This window comes from Mesoplodon mirus (assembly GCF_964341445.2).
Source record: "Mesoplodon mirus genome assembly, chromosome: 5".
NCBI classification, from domain to species: domain Eukaryota; kingdom Metazoa; phylum Chordata; class Mammalia; order Artiodactyla; family Ziphiidae; genus Mesoplodon; species Mesoplodon mirus.
Window position 1 is genome coordinate 56,755,786 of NC_138980.1, and position 17,713 is coordinate 56,773,498.

Consider the following 17,713-nt stretch of genomic DNA (forward strand, 5'->3'; position numbering starts at 1 on the left):
CCCCGGCAACCACCATTCTGCTTTTTGTCTCCATGAAGTTGACTACTCTAGGGACCTCATATATTTGAAATCATACAGTATTTGTCCGTTTGTAACTGGCTTATTTCACTTAGCATAACGTCCTCAAGGTGCAACCAGGTTGTTTTTAATATGGAAAAGTGTAAATAAAAACCAGAAGCATCCCATAATCCTAGTAGCTCTGATAACTCCTATTTGACTTAAAAAAAAAATTAACGTATTTGCATGTTGAGGAAATGTAAACATAAAATTTCAGGAAAAATAAAACAAAATGCAAAAGCTCTTCCCCCCAGTCCTTCTCCTTGAAGGTATCCACTGTCAACAGTATCTTGACTACCCCTCTAGCACGACTTCCCAGTAAATATGTAAGAGTGAGCATACATTTATCTTTTCTCATCTAGATAAAGGAACACTTATACACAGCATGCTGTACTTTACTTTTCTGCTTAATTTAAATGTAAACTCTCTCCTTATCAGCCCTGTAGACCAGTTTGATTCTTTTTACTAGCTGCATGGATTTCCATTACTAAATGAACCATTGCCTATTTAACAAGTGATCTAGTGATGGTTTCCAGTTTTTCTCTATTACAGTGAACAATATCTCCAAAGACTTCTGCTGGTTTATTTGTAAGAGAAATTCCTAGCAACGTGTAGTTGCTTGATCAAGCGGTGTGTGCATTTTGAATTTTGATAGACATTACAAATTTATTTAATGAAAGGGTTTCTAAAGCCTAAGGCTATTGAGATGTTTATAAAGAGGATGATTTCAGTCTGCCCAATAGAATAAAGTAGTTGGCAGAGTTTCGGAAAAAAAAGAAAAGGCAAAACTCAGTCTGAGGTACACAGGACTGGCTATATTCTGTTCCCAGGCCCTGCGAGTCACAGCTATTTGCCTAACAAAATAGTGTCCTAACCTCAGAATTTTGTGTTCAGCATAACGTGATGATGAAAATTCACCCTTGTAAGATGACTTGAACAGCTGGCATCTTCCCACCTGATCGGCTGCACGTCCCCTCCAGGCCTCAGCTTTCCTGTCTCCTATCTGTAACATGAGGGGGTAAATGACAGGTCTCCTAAGGACCCTTCAACTCCAAATGTGGTAAAAGGTGTAGGAAACAGGGCACGTCTCATGTCGAACTTCTCGGTGGCTCTGAGGAGTCGCCCTAGGTTGCCAGGCGTGAGGGGTAGAGTGTCCCATCCTGTGCCCTCTTACCCCTCCCGTAAACACTTTCATCGTGAATTCCCAGACCTGTCCTCATTTTGAGCTCCAGCCCAGCCCAAAGGTCAGGGGAAGGTGCCTCCTCCCAGCCCCTTCCCTGCCCCCCACTGTGGGACCTCTGCCACCCTGAGCCAGGCTTTCTCACCTGCACCCCAGGGCCCTCTCTCCGGGCCTCCGCTGACTCTTGCCTTCCCCCCTCTCTCTCCTGTCTCCTCCTTGCTCTCAGGTGGCTGCTGAGATCTTGGTGAGTGCCCTGTTCTTCACGTGGATTTTAAAGGACTGAGTCTGGCTGTGCCTCTGGGTGGAGCTGAGGGGCAGAGTCAGGCAGTGATTTGGGGGTGTGCCCCCCAGGTTCTCTCTCTCCCCTTCAGGGCCTCCAAAGAACCCCGGTGGGTGACATATGGGCCAGGCAAATGTTTCCCAAAACTTCACCACTCACCATCCGCCTGATTTGTGCTACATACCACTAGATGTGAATAATTTTCTTTAAATGGACTCTTTTTATTTTAACCCGAAATGAGTTATTTTAAAGGAAATTTCATATCGATGTAAATAGAACTGATAGCTGGCTAGAAGATCACTGTGGAAGCCTACTTATGTGGTGTGTAAAAATATGTTTGCCTGTTTACCCCACTTGGGGAAACACTGGCTAGGCCATTTTTCCTTGCACACGTGCACAGACACACTTCCCCAGAGGGGCTTTCAGAGGGGTTTAAAGATGGAAGGAGAACTCTGAGTCTCCATGCCCAGTGCCTGTTTGCCCCTCCCCTGGGCCCAGTCCCGTGACCCTGAGGCCAGGGTGGAAGTGCTCTGTGCTCAGCTCCTCTGGGTGAGTCCACGGGGTCTCTGGGAACTGGAGCGGGGATGTGGAGTCCGAGGAAGAAGGAAGGGGCCAACGTCAGCCTCCTTGGGTGGCTGAGTTAGCCCAGCTTCTAACTGCCCTCGGCCCAGGCAGACATGAAAGTGAATAACAAACGAGGCTTTCTCGTGTCTTCCCTCTCAAATTCTCGCCTCGACCCGGGCTCTGCAGGAAATAGCAGACACGTCCAGTGGAGACAAATCTTCCCTGGAGACACGTTTCATGATGATCCTCTGCACGCGTAGCTATCAGCACCTCCGGAGAGGTGAGGCCTGACTCCCTCCCCGTCCCAAGTCAGCAGGAAGATCCCCTAGTCTTGACAATAGGAGCCAGTTGCCTACCCACCCACTCCTTACCCCAGCAAGGGAGTGTGGTGGCCGATGGGGACCGGGAGCCAGGTCTAGTCCTGGCTCTGCTGCTAACGGCATCATTCAGCCTCAGACCAACTCTCTTCACCTCCTTTGGGAAGCATGTGGGATGCCTGGGATAAGAGATGGCAGGTGGCTTTTCCCTCCAAGGCCAACTCCAGTGGATTGGTAGTGGCTGCCTAGAATGCTGTGTTGAGAAGGATTCGAAGGTTCTGTGTCATGATTCTTTGGTGATGTCTGCCAGGAGCAAGGCGGTGAGGGGTGATAATGACACAAGGACCATGTACACACACAGGCGGCCACGTGCACAGGGCACACCCATATGTGGTGGCCCTGACATTAGGTGATGATGAAGTGCCCTTACCACTAAGACGTGGACATTTTGACATGCATATGCCTGGCACTTGCCAGTAAAAGTGCTTTAGCACAGTGACTAAAAGAACGGACTTGGGAGCTGGAATGCCTTCATTCAGATCTCCCACTTATCAGTTGTGTGACCCTGGGCAAGTGACTAAATATCTATGCCTTAATTCCCTTACCTATAAATTTAGGATTTTAATTCTACCTCACATGACTGTTGTAAGGGTACAAAAAATAAATACACAAAAAGCACTTAGCACCTGGTAACTTCCTTAGTGTTATCATTGTGATTACTTACGTTAGTCTCTATCCCGACTTCCCTGGTGGTCCAGTGGTAAAGACTCCACGCTTCCACTGCAGGGGACACGGGTTCGATCCCTGGTCAGGGAACTGAGATCCCGCATGCCTCAGCACAGCAAACAAGCAAACAAACAAACAAAACAAAACAAACCTCTATCCAGGAGGAAGGGGAGGCCCAGAAAGCGGGAGGGTTTCACCCCGGGTCAACTTGGTCAGCTTGTGGCAGAGCTGTGAATAAGACGCATGCTCCTTCTACTACCCATGCCTGGGTTCCTGGAACTTGTCCAAAGCTCTGGGGCAGTGTCTGACTTGATAGAGATTTGACTCTGAGCTCAAGGCAGCCCTGAGGTCAGAACATCCCTTCCACAACAATCCTGACCAATGCATTTAGGCCTGGGCTGCAACCATACCTGCTGCTGCTGCTGGGTTGGTTGGGGAGGGGTGATCTTCCCCCTTTCCTCTGAGTCAAAGCTCACCTCCCACCTCCGGGGCTTCTCTTGGGGCCAGTCTTCCAGGAGTTCGTCAAGATGACCAACTATGACGTGGAGCACACCATCAAGAAGGAGATGTCCGGGGATGTCAGAGATGTGTTTGTGGCCATTGGTAACTGGTGGGGACCAAGGGAGCGGGCTGGGGGGCACAGGGAACATGGCCAGATTCACTGGATGAGTGTGGCCTCTATAGTTTCCTAAGCTACTAGTACTGGAAAATAAGCACTGCCATTTTTTGGGCTCTGCCTATGTGTGATTGGCAGGATAACACAATGGCAGGCTGGGTAGGGAGTGCAGTGTCGTGTAGGACTTGGGCGTGTGTACACACACACACACACACACACACACACACACACACACACACACACACACACACACACACACACACACACACACACACACACACACACACACACACACACACACACACACACACACACACACACACACACACACACACCCCCTCCCCCCAGCACCTGGATCTCTTTGGTTACTCTCTTATTGTGTAAGTTCTTGCCTTTGAAAATGTCTTTCCCCTTTTGGATCTCAATTTCTCCATGTGTATAAGCGGATGAGTAGATATGAGCTAAGGTCGAACTTGTTTTTATTAGTATTAGCGATTAGCAATATCTTATTTATGACTACCAAATGCATTGTATTGATGCACATTTTTTTTCGTCTTACCTGGAGGTGTCAGTGGAAGGTTTTCACATAATTGCCGTCAGTTACAGGGTGCATCTTGATTTCAGGGACTTCAGGTTCGAGGACAAGGTGTTTTAGAACAGATGGAGCAGAGGTGTTATTGTTGTGATGTTATTATTTAACTTTCAGTGGGTCTTTACCACCTGGGAACAATACCTAGGAGGCAGAGGAGCCTAGTGAATCCAGGTAGAGTCCCAGCGGTGCCACTTACTATCTGTACAGTTATATCCACGGGCAAGTCACAGGAACCCTGTGCCTCAGTTTTCCTCCTCTGTAAAGTGGGTGTGATACTAGTACACAGATTTAAATGAGTTAATTATACAACACTTAAAAACATTGCATGGCCTCCCTGGTGGCGCAGTGGTTGAGAGTCCGCCTGCCAATGCAGGGGACACGGGTTTGTGCCCCGGTCCGGGAAGATCCCACATGCAGCGGAGTGGCTGGGCCCGTGAGCCATGGCCGCTGAGCCTGCGCGTCCAGAGCCTGTGCTCCGCAACGGGAGAGGCCACAACAGTGAGAGGCCCGCGAACCGCAAAAAAAAAAACAAAAAACATTGCCCCCTGGCACATAGAATGCACTGGCTGAATGTTAGCTTCTCTTATTATTTCCTGCCAGGCACTGTGTGAAGCCAGTTGCACACAGCTTTGGTTGAATCCTTACGAGGTGCTTTTATCGGCTTATTTTACAAAGTGAGACCCTGAGGTTCGGAAAGGTTACATATCAGTAGTGGAGGCCGGAGTCACACCAGAGGCCGCGCGAGCCCAAAGCTCACGCTCGGATTAATCACCAGAGTAATTGGTCTATGGAGACACGTCTAGACCTCGCTTTCCTCGTGTTTCTCCCTCTGTCCTCTCTCCCACCTAGACCATGTGTATGCGCGTGCGCACGAGTGTGCATACCGACACACCACTCCACCTCATTCCATCCCACGGCAGGCCCCGGGGTCCTCTGAGGCAGGTGGCGGGCTTCAGGTGTTGGGGAAGGTTTTCAGGGTCGGTTGCAGAGGATGGAAGTTCCTGCCCAGTCTGCTCCTTAACCACACTGAGCCCCAGCCTCCGAGTCAGGGCAGGCTCCTTGGGGGAGGTGATGGGACTGGGGATGTGGATTCGGGAGGTAAAGTAGTGGAAGGCAGACAGCAGACTTCTCCTTACCAGGAGGACAGAGGCACAAAAGAATTCACAGAATGTTCAGAGAATGGGGAACAGAGGCAATGAGAGAGCAGAGGCAGGCAGGAGCTTTGATTTTCAGGCCAAGGAGACTAGGGTTTGTTTGGGAGGTGGTAGGGAGCTACATAAGGACCTGGGAAGGTCGGTATGTAATGTGATCTTTCCCACGGTTCCTGAGCCTGCTGCAGGGGACGGTACAGGCCTGTCTCCTGCGTGACTGTGCCCTTGGGATGCACAGCTCCAGCCTCTCGCCCCCTGCCTTCCTGATAGAGACACTTTTATATCCAGAGTCATTCTGGCTTTCTGGTCCTGGCATCTGAGTCCTCCTCCTTAAGCTATCTGAGACACCCTCCTGCCCCCGTGAGCTCTGGAGCCTTGAAATCCAGCAGCTGCTGAGCACTAGAGACCCCCAGGCCTTGCGAAAGTGTGGGAGGTTGTTAGGCAGGCAGTATCTGGGGTAGGGATGGGTGGGCAGCAGGGGCTGCCAATGGGGCAAGAGTGGGCAACACTCAGCCCTAGGGATTGGCACCGTGCCCTAAATTATACTGGCAGACGTGCTTTGGCACAGTATTTCAATCAGTAGTTCTCAAACATTAGGCTGCACCAGGATGGAGTGACCAACCATCTGGGTTTGTGCTAAAACCAGGAATGTCCCAGGAAAAGTGGGATGAGTTGGTCACCCACCTTCTGAGTTGCAGATTCAGCACATCTCGGATGGGGCATGAGAATGTGCATTTCTACCAAGCTCCCAGATGATGCTGATGCCTTCCAGGAACTATACTTTGAGAACTTCTGCTCGAAATATTTCTTGAATCTGGGTCTCTAGGGTAGAGCCCAAAACCTGAGTTTTAAACAAGTTCTTCTTTGATTCTGATGCCCTTACAAGTTTGAGGCCCTGTACCTTGGGTTCACGAGTGGTTTCTTCCCTTTGAGTCCTCTACTAGCCTTAGTTAGCTGGAAGCACCTTAGCAGGAAGCGAGTTGCAACCCAGTGAGAGCCAGGTCTAGGGATGAGACAGAGGAGACGGTATCAGGAAGAGGGAGTGAAAGCGTCAGGCCCTGGATATGACCCTGGCTTTGGCAACGATCCTGGGCCCAGGTTGCGGATAGAGGAGATGCTACTTCTCTATCAGCAGTAGCAGCCCATGGTCTGGGCACATCTCCTCTGACCAAGTTCCCTGCGTCTCTTTCCTCCTCCTACCAGTTCAAAGTGTCAAGAATAAGCCTCTCTTCTTTGCCGACAAACTTTACAAATCTATGAAGGTAAGAAGACTTACTTGTCTGTTCCTTTCCCTTCGAGCACTTCTGCCCCCACAAACACAGATATGCGCCATCCCCTGGATCAGGAATTCTGTTTGTTTCCACCCATTTGATATGTATCAGCATCTGCCTCATGCCTGGTTCTAGGAGAGTAGTTCTCAACCAGGGTTTACGTTGCCCCCCGGGAAACATGTGACAATGTCCAGACTCATTTTGGTTGTCACAACTTGGGGAGTGTGGCTTTTTGCATCTGGTGGGTAGAGAGCAGGGATGCTGCTAAACATCCTACAACGTACAGGACAGATCCCTGCAACAAAAAATGATCTGGTCCCAGGCACCAAGATTGAGAAACTTATTCTGGGGACTCAGGGCTGAAAAGGACAGTCTCTGCCCCTTGGAGCTCACATTCTAGCAGATGATGCAGTGTCTCCTATGGCCAACGATCACGAAAGGAAGCAAGTGCTCAGCTCTGGGACTAGCCCTGGCTTCCTGAAAACCCAAGCCACTCTGGCCACCCTCTCAGCCCCGCAAGTGGAGTCTCAGCTGCTGACAGAGCCTGCTCAGGCAGTTTGGTAGGAGTGGGCCTGAGAGTCCCATGTTGGTGGGACAGCCTGCTGTCCACAAACATGACAGCCATCTCTTGAGCCCCCACCATATGCCGGCTCTGATTCCTCAACTGGTGTTCAGAGCTCCTTGGGGAGCAGAGGTGGGCCTTGGCTGCCCATGTATTCCGTGTCCTGTGTCTGCTCCTTGGGCCCTGTATTAGTTTCCCAGAGCTGCTGTCCCAAATTAAGTGACAACAGAAATGTATTCTTTCACGATTCTAGAGGCCAGAAGTCCAAAATGAAGGTGTTGGTAGGACTGGTTCCTTTTGGAGGCCCTGAGGGAGAAACTCTCCCATGCCTTTCTCCTAGCTTCGGGTGGGCATCTGGAATCCTGGTGTTTCCTGACTTAAGCATGAGTCTCTCCAGTCTCTGCCTTTATCTGTGTGTATGTCCATGTGTCCTCTTCCTGTAAGGACACCAGTCATTGGATCTAGGGCTCACCCAAATGCGGTATAACCTCAACTAATTACATGTGCTAAGACCCTATATCCATATTAGATCACCTTGTTAGGTTCTAGGTGGACATGAATTTGGGGGGCACACTATTCAACTCATACAGGCTGTTCTTGCCTCTGTCTGGCCAGTCCTGGCACAGGGGAGTTTGAGTCAGGACTGTTTGTGGAAGACAGAGGCAGGATGTCCCATGCTGGTTTTGGAGGAAAAAGGGAGAGAGGCAGAGGGACACCCATGAGTTCCTGCCTGACCTAACCCTGTTTCTCCTCCTGCCCTGTGTTTCTCCCTGTCGCCTGGCTCCACCAGGGTGCTGGCACAGAGGAGAAGACCCTCACCAGGATCATGGTCTCCCGGAGTGAGATCGACCTGCTCAACATCCGGCGGGAGTTCATTGAGAAATATGACAAGTCTCTCCACCAAGCCATTGAGGTGAGTTGCGGGGTGAGAGGTCAGTGGGGGAGCGGTGAGTGTCAGATGCTTGAACATAGATTAGAAGTCCTTTTTATTCCCAAAATGTTACCTCGTAGAACAGCCAAGACATTGCTAAATGAGAGGAGACCTGCCTCACTCTTGATACCAAAATAGATTTCAGATGGATGGATCAAAGGCTTATAAAGATTTCCAAATAAAACAAGAGCCTTGGGGCTTCCCTGGTGGCGCAGTGGTTGAGAGTCCGCCTGCCGATGCAGGGGACACGGGTTCGTGCCCCAGTCTGGGAAGATCCCACATGCCGCAGAGTGGCTGGGCCCGTGAGCCATGGCCGCTGAGCCTGCACGTCTGGAGCCTGTGCTCCGCAATGGGAGAGGCCACAACAGTGAGAGGCCACAACAGTGAGAGGCCTGCGTACCGCAAAAAAAACCCCAAAAAACAAGAGCTTTTTTTTTTTGGCTTTTTAAAAGCAGTTTTATTGAAGTGTAATTTAAGTATCATAAATTTTATGATATTTACTCGTTTAAGGGCATCAGTAGTTTTTAGTAAAGTTAACGAGTTGTACAGCCTTCACCACAATCCAGTGTTAGAACATTTTCATCACCCCACTGATGTCCCTTGTACCTGTTTACCTATTTCCACCCCCAGCCCTAGGCAACCTACAAGTGACTTTCTGTCTCTATGGATTTGCCTTTTCTGATTATTTCATGTAAGTGGAATCATGTAATATGTGATGTTTTGCATCTGACTTTTTTCATTTATGAAGCCCATTTCTTTGATTTTGGGGACTGACCAAAATCTTAAAGTTTGATGCTATACTTGGTTGACAAGACCATGAGGAAGCTCACAGGCAGTCCCATACAGACTTGGTGTAAATGTAACTTGGTAGCACATCTTCATTATTTTTTTCTTCCAGTTTTATTGAGATATAGTTGACATATAGCATTATATAAGTTTAAGGTGTACAGCATGATGATTTGACTTAGATACATCATGAAGTGCTTATCACAATAGCTTTAGTGAACATCCATCATCTTGTATAGATGCAAAATTAAAGAAATAGTAAATTTTTTTGTGTGTGTGATGAGAACTCTTAGGATTTACTCTCTTAACTTTTATATATAACATACAGCAGTGTTAATTATATTTATCATGTTGTACATTACATTCCTAATACTTAGTTGTCTTATAGTTTGTACCTTTTGACTGCCTTCATCCAGTTGCCCCTCCCCCATCCCCTACCTCTGGTAAACACAAATCTGATCTCTGTTTCTATGAGTTTGTATGTTTGTTTGTTTGTTTTTGAAGTATAATTGACCTACAACACCCAGTTAGTTCCTGTTATACAACATAGTGATTTTTTTCTATGCATTTCAAAATGATCACCATGATAAGTCTAGTTACAATGTGTCACCATACAAAGATATTAGTTATTGACTTTACTCCCCACACTGTACATTTCATACACATGAGCCATTTATTTTGCAACTGGAAGTTTGTGCCTCTAATCTCCCTCACCTTTTTCTTTCCTCCCCCTACCAGCTCTCCTCTGGCCACCACCTATTTGCTCTCTGTATCTATGACTCTGTTTCTTTTTTTGTTATGTTTGTTCATTTATTTTGTTTGTTAGATTCTGAGTATAAGTGAAACCATACAGTACTTTCTCTTTCTTACTTATTTCACTTAGCATATGTTCTAAGTGAACATATGGCAAATATTTCTTTTTTTATGGCTGAGTAATATTCCATTGTATGTATATACCACATCTTCTTTATCCATTCATCAATTGATGGGCACTTGGGTTGCTTCCATATCTTAGCTATTGTAAATAATGCTGCTATGAACATAGGAATGCATATATCTTTTCTAATTAATATTTTTGTTTTCTTTGGATAAATACCCAGGATTGAAATTGCTGAGTCATATGGCAGTTCTATTTTTAATTTTTTTTTCACATGACAATTAAAAATATGGTGACTTTATTTCTATCTTCTTACAGTCCCCAGTATCACACCTGGTAAGAATCTTCATATTTATAACACAAAAATATCTCAAGAAAGCATGTTACAAGACAGTATATATAAGCAACAGTTTGGCAGAATTCTAGTTCATATCCCCCCCAAAAAAATTTTTTTTTAATTCAAAAATGACAGTTAACTTTATCTAACATATGTTATACTTACTACTTAAAATACCATGCTCTAGTTAAATAATTCATCAATAACACTGTATACAAATAAAATATTACACAAAATGTATTTAAGAAAATGTTTTGGTATTTGATCTGAACAATAAATAAAAACACAGGCACTTCTACACTGAGACAGGAAAGCAGTCACTACTCAGGATAATAATTTTGTATAAGCAACACATAACCATATGGCAAGAATAGAATTCTGCAGTTTTAAACTGACAAACCACTGATAAAAAGGTCTGCCACGGGCCTCCCTGGTGGCGCGGTGGTTGAGAGTCTGCCTGCCGATGCAGGGGATGCGGGTTCGTGCCCCGGTCCGGGAGGATCCCACATGCCGCGGAGCGGCTGGGCCCGTGAGCCATGGCCGCTGAGCCTGCGTGTCCGGAGCCTGTGCTCCACGACGGGAGAGGCCACAGCAGTGAGAGGCCCGCATACCGCAAAAAAAAAAAAAAAAAAAAAAAAAAGTCTGCCACTTTAATCTTTTCACTTAAAGTTCAAAAGTTACATACGCTTTCCTGGTTCACAATGAAAAATCATAAACACAGTATGGTTGCCAGGGTCAATTCAATCTTCAGTTTGAAGATTATGGAATCATTCTCATTATTTTCAAATACTGAAAAAGAGAGAACTATCACAACACCACACAGCAAACCAAATACAAGATAGTTAAGCTTTCTCCTTATTATGACCATAAGACCATAACAAGATAGACTGGATGAATGTCACACAGTGATTCCCATTTTGCAAAATTGATTGATTAGATTAACATAAGGAAATGTTGCGGCGGCAGGAAATTTTGAAAGAGGTCAATTTTTCTAGGCAATTTTAAAAATTCATCCAAATTTCATGAAAATGTTATTCCATTTCACAGAAAGCACTGAGTCATATATAACAGTGTCTTTGTAGCCAATAGGTTTATGAATACCTAAATCACAGATAGTTCACTCATTATAATGGGAAATAGGGTTATCATTGTATGAGAGCAAAACAAAAATAAAACAAAAATAACACGATCAAATTCCAGAAACATGATTTCAGATGACAAGGGGGACAAGTTAGAAAACAATGACCACTAGCCAGCCAGCAGGAAGGGTCAGAACCATTCGTCCTGTCATATCCTACATAAAATTAGGATCTTCTGCTTTCCCTCTTCAGAAAATACTACACTGAAAGGTTTAGAGACCCTCATATGGATACTACTCATAAAGGCAATTTTGATGGTTTTACATAGAAATTACCTCTAATGTGAGAGAACATAACATGGGAACTATTCGAGATACATCTTTCTATGCAAAATTCAGTTTGTACATAATTTAGCAACTTAAATAAGCATTTTGCAACCGAGACCAAATATCAATCATCTCTTGAGGTTTTCTGCTAGGTACCAACATCAAACCTACATAGGAACAAATGTTATTCCTGTTTTCCTCTTCTATATCAAATGTCCTGAAGCCTTTGTGTTTCTCTGGAAACAGGCCAAGTTTCTGAAGGCACATTCCAGTATAAACATCATCGAGGGGGTAGAGAAGGACCTGGTCAGTTATATTGTGTAGCCTCAGAGCCAGGTGGCTGGAGTAGAGGAATCCACCTCCCCCTGCATATAAGGCGGGTAGACGCCAGTGTAAAGAACTTCCGGGACGTAGTACTTCAGTTTCTTATCCTGACGAGGTCCAGCATTGGGAATCACATCAACTATAAACAAATCTTTGGCTTTGTTCTTCGATAAGCTATTCAAGTGATTCAGGATGTGACGGGTGTTCACAAAAACATCATCGTCACCCTTGAACATGAACTCAGCATTTGGGCAGGGAGTGCTCACCCACCTGAGAAAGAGTACTTCTTTCAGAGATAAATTGAACAAGGTGTCTCTGTAGTTCCACATAAGAATGTCTTGGTGCTTCTCACTCTCAAATTTCAGCACATCTCAAAGGTCAGGATGGTTGTCCTCTGCAGGGGTCTGGCCCAGTAAGAAGACTCGCACCACTGTTTGGTTCCCCACATTGGTTTCTTTGCCCCAAGATTCCCAAATCGCTTGCCTTCTGTCGAAATGTGAAGTAAGGGACTTAATCGCCAGCAATAAGAAGGGCTGCTTTGCACACTTATCTGGTTGATCTATAAGCAGTGAATAATTTCAACATCTCAAATACAACAGAAAGTCTTTAAATCTGTCTGGCAAACTGTCGAAACCTGAAACTACTGATATGACCCTCAGGTCAGGTTCGCCATAATTCAGATGGCTTATGTTGGAAAATCCTTACGCTTCCCCTGTCTGGTTGGCTAACATGTTCAAAATGGGATTGTACCTCCTGTTCAGCTTTTCTTGTTCCCTGTTCCAATATGCCTTGGGAGGGTCAGATATCTTCCAGAACTTTTCTTTGGGTATTATTACTTCCCCTTTTCCATTTTTTTCTTGGCTACTGCTTTTGGAGACTGCCACAGTCAAATAAATGAAGACATTTACCATCATCAGGATTCCCAACAACTTTATTCTTCGACTTCCAACACTCATTTCTCATATCTTGTCCGGGAACAGCTCTTGCTCAGCGGGGCTGGAGCGGACCATCACAGCTGCATCCGCGTCCAGGCAGCTCCACGGGGCTCAGCCCTGGGACTGCCGCCGCTGCTCTGGCTCCATGCGTTGCACCCGCGATGGGCGGCTGGGTGGTGTCTGAGGCGGGACTGCTTGGCCTCGGCTTGGCCTCGACTTGGCCCCGGCTCAGCTCACCTCCGGCGTTTGTTCTATTTTTAATTTTTTGAGGAATCTCCATACTGTTCTCCATAGTGGCTGCACCAATTTACATTCCCACCAACAGTGCAAGAGGGTTCTCTTTTCTCCACATCCTCACCACTTGTTATTTGTTGTCTTTTTGATAATAGCCATTCTGACAGGTATGAGGTGATGTCTCCTTGTGATGTAAATTGGTAGCACATCTTTAAAGGGTAGTTTGGCAGTTTCAAAATTTTAAATGCATATACTTTGGACTTGATAATTCTACCTGTAGGAATTTATCCTACGGACATAGCCACATGTGTTCTCAAAGACGTGTACGGGAATATTTATGCCAGCATTCTTTTATAGCAGCAAAAGATTGGAAGCCCTTCATACAGAACTGGTTAAATAAATTACAGTGCATCCATATGATAGAGTACAGTACAGCCATGAAAAAGCATGAGGAGACTCTATGTGCTGATTTGGGATCTTCTCTAAGTCAAAAATTATGGCCCAGAATAGTATGAATGCTCTGCAGAAAAGGGACATTATACATATATACATATTTGTATATGCATATGGAAAAGCATTGCTAGAAAATCACACAAGTAAATACAACAGTGGCTACCTCTTGATTTAGGAAGTTAGGGGTTGAGGTAGGAGGGAGACTTTTATTGTATAATCCTTTGATTTGAATTGTTTACAACAATGATTTTTTTTAAGAGGAAATTTCCTCTTTTTTTTATATAACTTCATTTATTTATTTACTTTTGGCTGTGTTGGGTCTTCGTTGCTGCCCTTGGGCTTTCTCTAATTGTGGCAAATGGGGACTATTCTTTGTTTTGGTGTGGTGGCTTCTCTTGTTGTGGAGCACGGGCTCCAGGCACACAAGCTTCAGCAGTTGTGGCACATGGGCTCAGTAGTTGTGGCTCGCGGACTCTAGAGCGCAGGCTCAGTCGTTGTGGCCACGGGCTTAGTTGCTCCGCGGCATGTGGGATCTTCCCGGACCAGGGCTCGAACCCGTGTCCCATGCATTGGCAGGTGGATTCTTAACCACTGTGCCACCAGAGAACTCCTGATATATTATTTTTAATCATATATCAAAAATTACAGAAACAAAAAATATAAAAATGACAGGAGCCCTCTAAAAAGAGGGAGAAAGTCTGCTCCCTCCCCCCCATAGCCCTGTCCTATGCCAGACAATACAACATAAATCCAATGATGTTCACATAAATTCTTGCAAGGGCCTGTTACCCAGTAAGTGCTCAATAATGTTTGTTCAAATAAGGAATCCCGTAACACAGGGGTCCCCAATCCTGGGCTGCGGATCGGTACTGGTCCGCGGGCTCTTAGGAACCGGGCCGCACAGCAGGAGGTGAGTGGCGGTCTAGCAAGTGAAGCTTCACCTGTCCTCCCCATCACTTGCATTCCTGTTGAACCATCCCCCTCCCCTCACCCCCCACCGTGGTTCGCTGGGGGGCGGGGGGAGGGAATTGTCTTCCATGAAACCGGTCCCTGGTGCCAAAAAGTTTGGGGACCACTGCCTTAACACTTGTGTTAATGGTCGTGGGGGGAGGGTTAGCAGGGTGCAAGGCAGCCATGAGAGGAGACAAGACTAGAGGCAGGAACGCTTCACAGAGGAGGGGGCATCTGATGGCAGACAGGATTTGGGGGCAGTGTGGAGGGTGTGCTGGGTGGAGCAATGGTAGGTATGTAGGTAGTAAGATGACCAAGATGCTCCCGGAAGGAAGCGGGGAGGTGAAGCCACAGAGCTTCATGAGGGTCGGACCACACAAGGCCTTGAAGCCAGGCCTAGAGCTTGGACATTTTCCTGAGGATGATGGGGAGCCACGGAAGGGACAGGGTCACATTTACATACTAGGGAGACATCCAGGCTGCCAGCAGCTGGGAGGAGGGGGCCTTGAGGTCATCAAGATTGTTTCACTCACTCTGCTCTCCCTCTGTCCCTGCCAGGGTGACACCTCCGGTCACTTCCTGAAGGCCTTGCTGGCTGTCTGTGGAGGCAAGGACTAGGACCGCCGGCGTTGGCGGGCACCTCTGCTAAGAGGTGGTCATCCCCCGCCACAACCCAGCCTGATGCTCCAGCTTCAGAGACTAAAGAAGGGACAGGGGTGGGGGGAGGGGCCAGGGTGGGCTCTTGTCTTCAACTGGGGTTTAGGAAAAGCTCCCACTCCCACTAGCCAGTAAGGGCGCGGCACGGTCACTCCTACTCACGTCTGAGTGGCTGAAGAACCGTAGCCATTGATCCCGTCCACCTCCAGTCCCCATCTTCCTCCTCCTGCCTTCCCAGCTTCCGTCCCTTGTCACAGTCCCTGCCCTGGTTTGGGCTTTGTCGAAGCCAAAAACATTCTGAGGCTCTGAATGTGAAGCGAGTGATGTGTGTGCTTTGCATGGTGGGGTGTGGTGACAGGTGCCAGTTCTGGGGGTGGGGGGAAGGAAGAAGTATCTTCGGGCCAACTGACAATCCTCCCACCGTTTCACCACCACCTCTGTCCTGGTTATTGTGCTAGACCACTGAACCAGGAGTGCAAATACCTGTGTTTAAATTTGTATCCGCCACACACTTGCCTTATGACCTTGCACCAGTCTCTTTCCCTCCCTGCGTCTCCATGTTCTTGGCTACAAAATGAGAGAGTTCAACAAAAAGATCTTGGCTTTCTAACACTGACATTCTAGGATGTGTCTCCAAATCATTCCCTTTCCATTTCTTCTCTCTTTAAATAAAAAGAGACCTACAGACACATAAATATATTTCCAAGAGGGATCTGTGGTTTTGACCTAGAACCTGCAGCCCAGATTGTTGCCATTAGAGCTGAGGTGTTATCCTGCCCAGGAGTGACTTTATCTTCCCATCCCTTCCTGGGAATCCCGAATGAGGGTCTGAGCTCAGGTCAGCCTGGGAAGGCTGGCGCAGCCGGGTCTGGGTCTTGGGTCCGCTCTCCTCCCTCTGCTACCTGGATGTTTCTCTGTGCACGCTTCATCCATGACATCCGAGCCCAGACTTCCTCTTTTGAACTCTTCAGGGGCACCAGATGTGATCGTGATCTGGGGAGGCCTGTGGAAAGCTTCCACTTTGTGAAGATCAGTGATCAACGGGAGGTCAGCTGCACTTTCTCCATCTCCCTTCCCCCAGCTCTGCTTCTGCTCTGGGACTCAGATCTAAAGTTATCCAGCGACCACAGATCTAAAGTTACCCAGTGACCATGGCATGTGGGTGCCTACTGGCTGGAGGGCTCTGCTCCCTGGCCCGGCTGACCTGCCCTCTCCTGCAGTTCAGCGTGTGTTTGTTGTAGCTGCTGAGCAGGGAATGGCGTGGGAATGTTGGGAAATGTGCTGCGTCTGGTCTTTTTTTTTTCTTTTTATTTATTTTTTTGGCTGCATTGTGCATGGCATGTGGGATCTTAGTTCCCCGACCAGGGATCAAACCCGTGCCCCCTGGCAGTGGAAGCACAGTCTTAACCACTAGACCACCAGGGAAGTCCTGAGTCTGGTCTTGTGTGACCTTGGAGCAGCCCCTGCCCTCACTGGGCCTCAGTGACTCCATTTGTGCAGTAAGGGGTTGGACCTAACAGTCTCGAAGAGCCCTTTCTTCATCTCTGACGTAATGAGTCTGAAAGGCAGTTTACCTTGTGTCTTCCCCACTTCCTTCTCTCCACCAGACTGTGAGCCCAAATCCCATGAGGGTCAGCTGAGAGCTTGTTTGACTCTTTGCCCAACTTAATTTAACTGTTACCGAAGATAAATTAACACAGTGGTTAATTTAACCACTTTAACACAGGAGCTATGGAGTGTTAATTTAACACAGGAGCTATGGAGTCAGACCTTTGCCACTAACTGGCCATGATCCTGTTATCTCTCTGAGCCTCAGTTTCCTCATTTGTAAGACAGGTCCCAGTCCTACCTATGGCACAGCCTCTGTGGAGTAAATTAAATGATTCGTAGAAGTTTGGGGCCGTCTGGCTCGCAGTCAGCTGCCAGCACCACCTGCCCTGAGCCAGGCCCCATTGTAGAAGCCGGCAGGTGGTTCCCAAGATGTTTCCTTGAGCTTTGTTTTCAAAAAGTCATCAGTCGCGCATCACAGAGGCATCAGAAGACAAATATGGAAGCGCTTTAAAAGTATGCACCGAGGGGGTCTTTGGTGCTCCCATGGTTAAGACTCCGTGCTCCCAATGCAGGGGGCACGGGGTTTGATCCCTGGTCGGGAAACTGAGATCCCCTCATGCCACACAGCGCAGCCAAAAAAAAAAAAAAAAAAAACCTCCGAGGGAAAAATAGGCTGGGGATGGAAAGGAAAGACTGAGGCTGATGGAATCTGAGGCCATGGGAAGACGTCATGAGGCTGAGGGGAATACACAAGTGGAGAAGCCAGGAATTTCTAGAATTCCTGGAAAGCAGGAAGAAGGATAGCTCAAACGGAGCCCTGGCCGTGTACCAGACACCACACTAATCCCTCAACATGCAGTTTTCACGTAAGTTAACTTGAATTTTCAGCTAAGGTATGTTGCATTCTGGGATAGGTCAGCAGTAGGAGGGAGACCCTCAGCGTTTTGAGGGGAGGT

General features: G+C 47.2%; 1 protein-coding gene and 1 pseudogene across 3 annotated transcripts in view; one reads left to right on the forward strand and one right to left on the reverse strand.

Moving 5' to 3' along the window:
* ANXA6 (annexin A6) overlaps window positions 1–15,516 on the forward strand; it is a 54,280-nt gene extending 38,764 nt beyond the window's left edge. Inside the window, exons 21-26 of one of the 2 annotated variants that reach the window (XM_082621404.1) lie at window positions 1,464–1,481; window positions 2,268–2,361; window positions 3,632–3,727; window positions 6,687–6,745; window positions 8,107–8,229; window positions 15,108–15,516. In XM_082621404.1, coding sequence (XP_082477530.1) covers window positions 1,464–1,481; window positions 2,268–2,361; window positions 3,632–3,727; window positions 6,687–6,745; window positions 8,107–8,229; window positions 15,108–15,167 — 450 coding nt within the window. In that variant the 3' untranslated portion in view covers window positions 15,168–15,516. The remainder of the gene's footprint in view (window positions 1–1,463; window positions 1,482–2,267; window positions 2,362–3,631; window positions 3,728–6,686; window positions 6,746–8,106; window positions 8,230–15,107) is intronic. The other variant, XM_082621405.1, reaches the window with a different exon arrangement.
* LOC309804201 (N-acetyllactosaminide beta-1,3-N-acetylglucosaminyltransferase 2-like) lies at window positions 9,363–13,983 on the reverse strand (annotated as a pseudogene). The gene has a single exon. The product of its transcript is annotated as an N-acetyllactosaminide beta-1,3-N-acetylglucosaminyltransferase 2-like (transcript).
* Window positions 15,517–17,713: the final 2,197 nt, after the last annotated feature.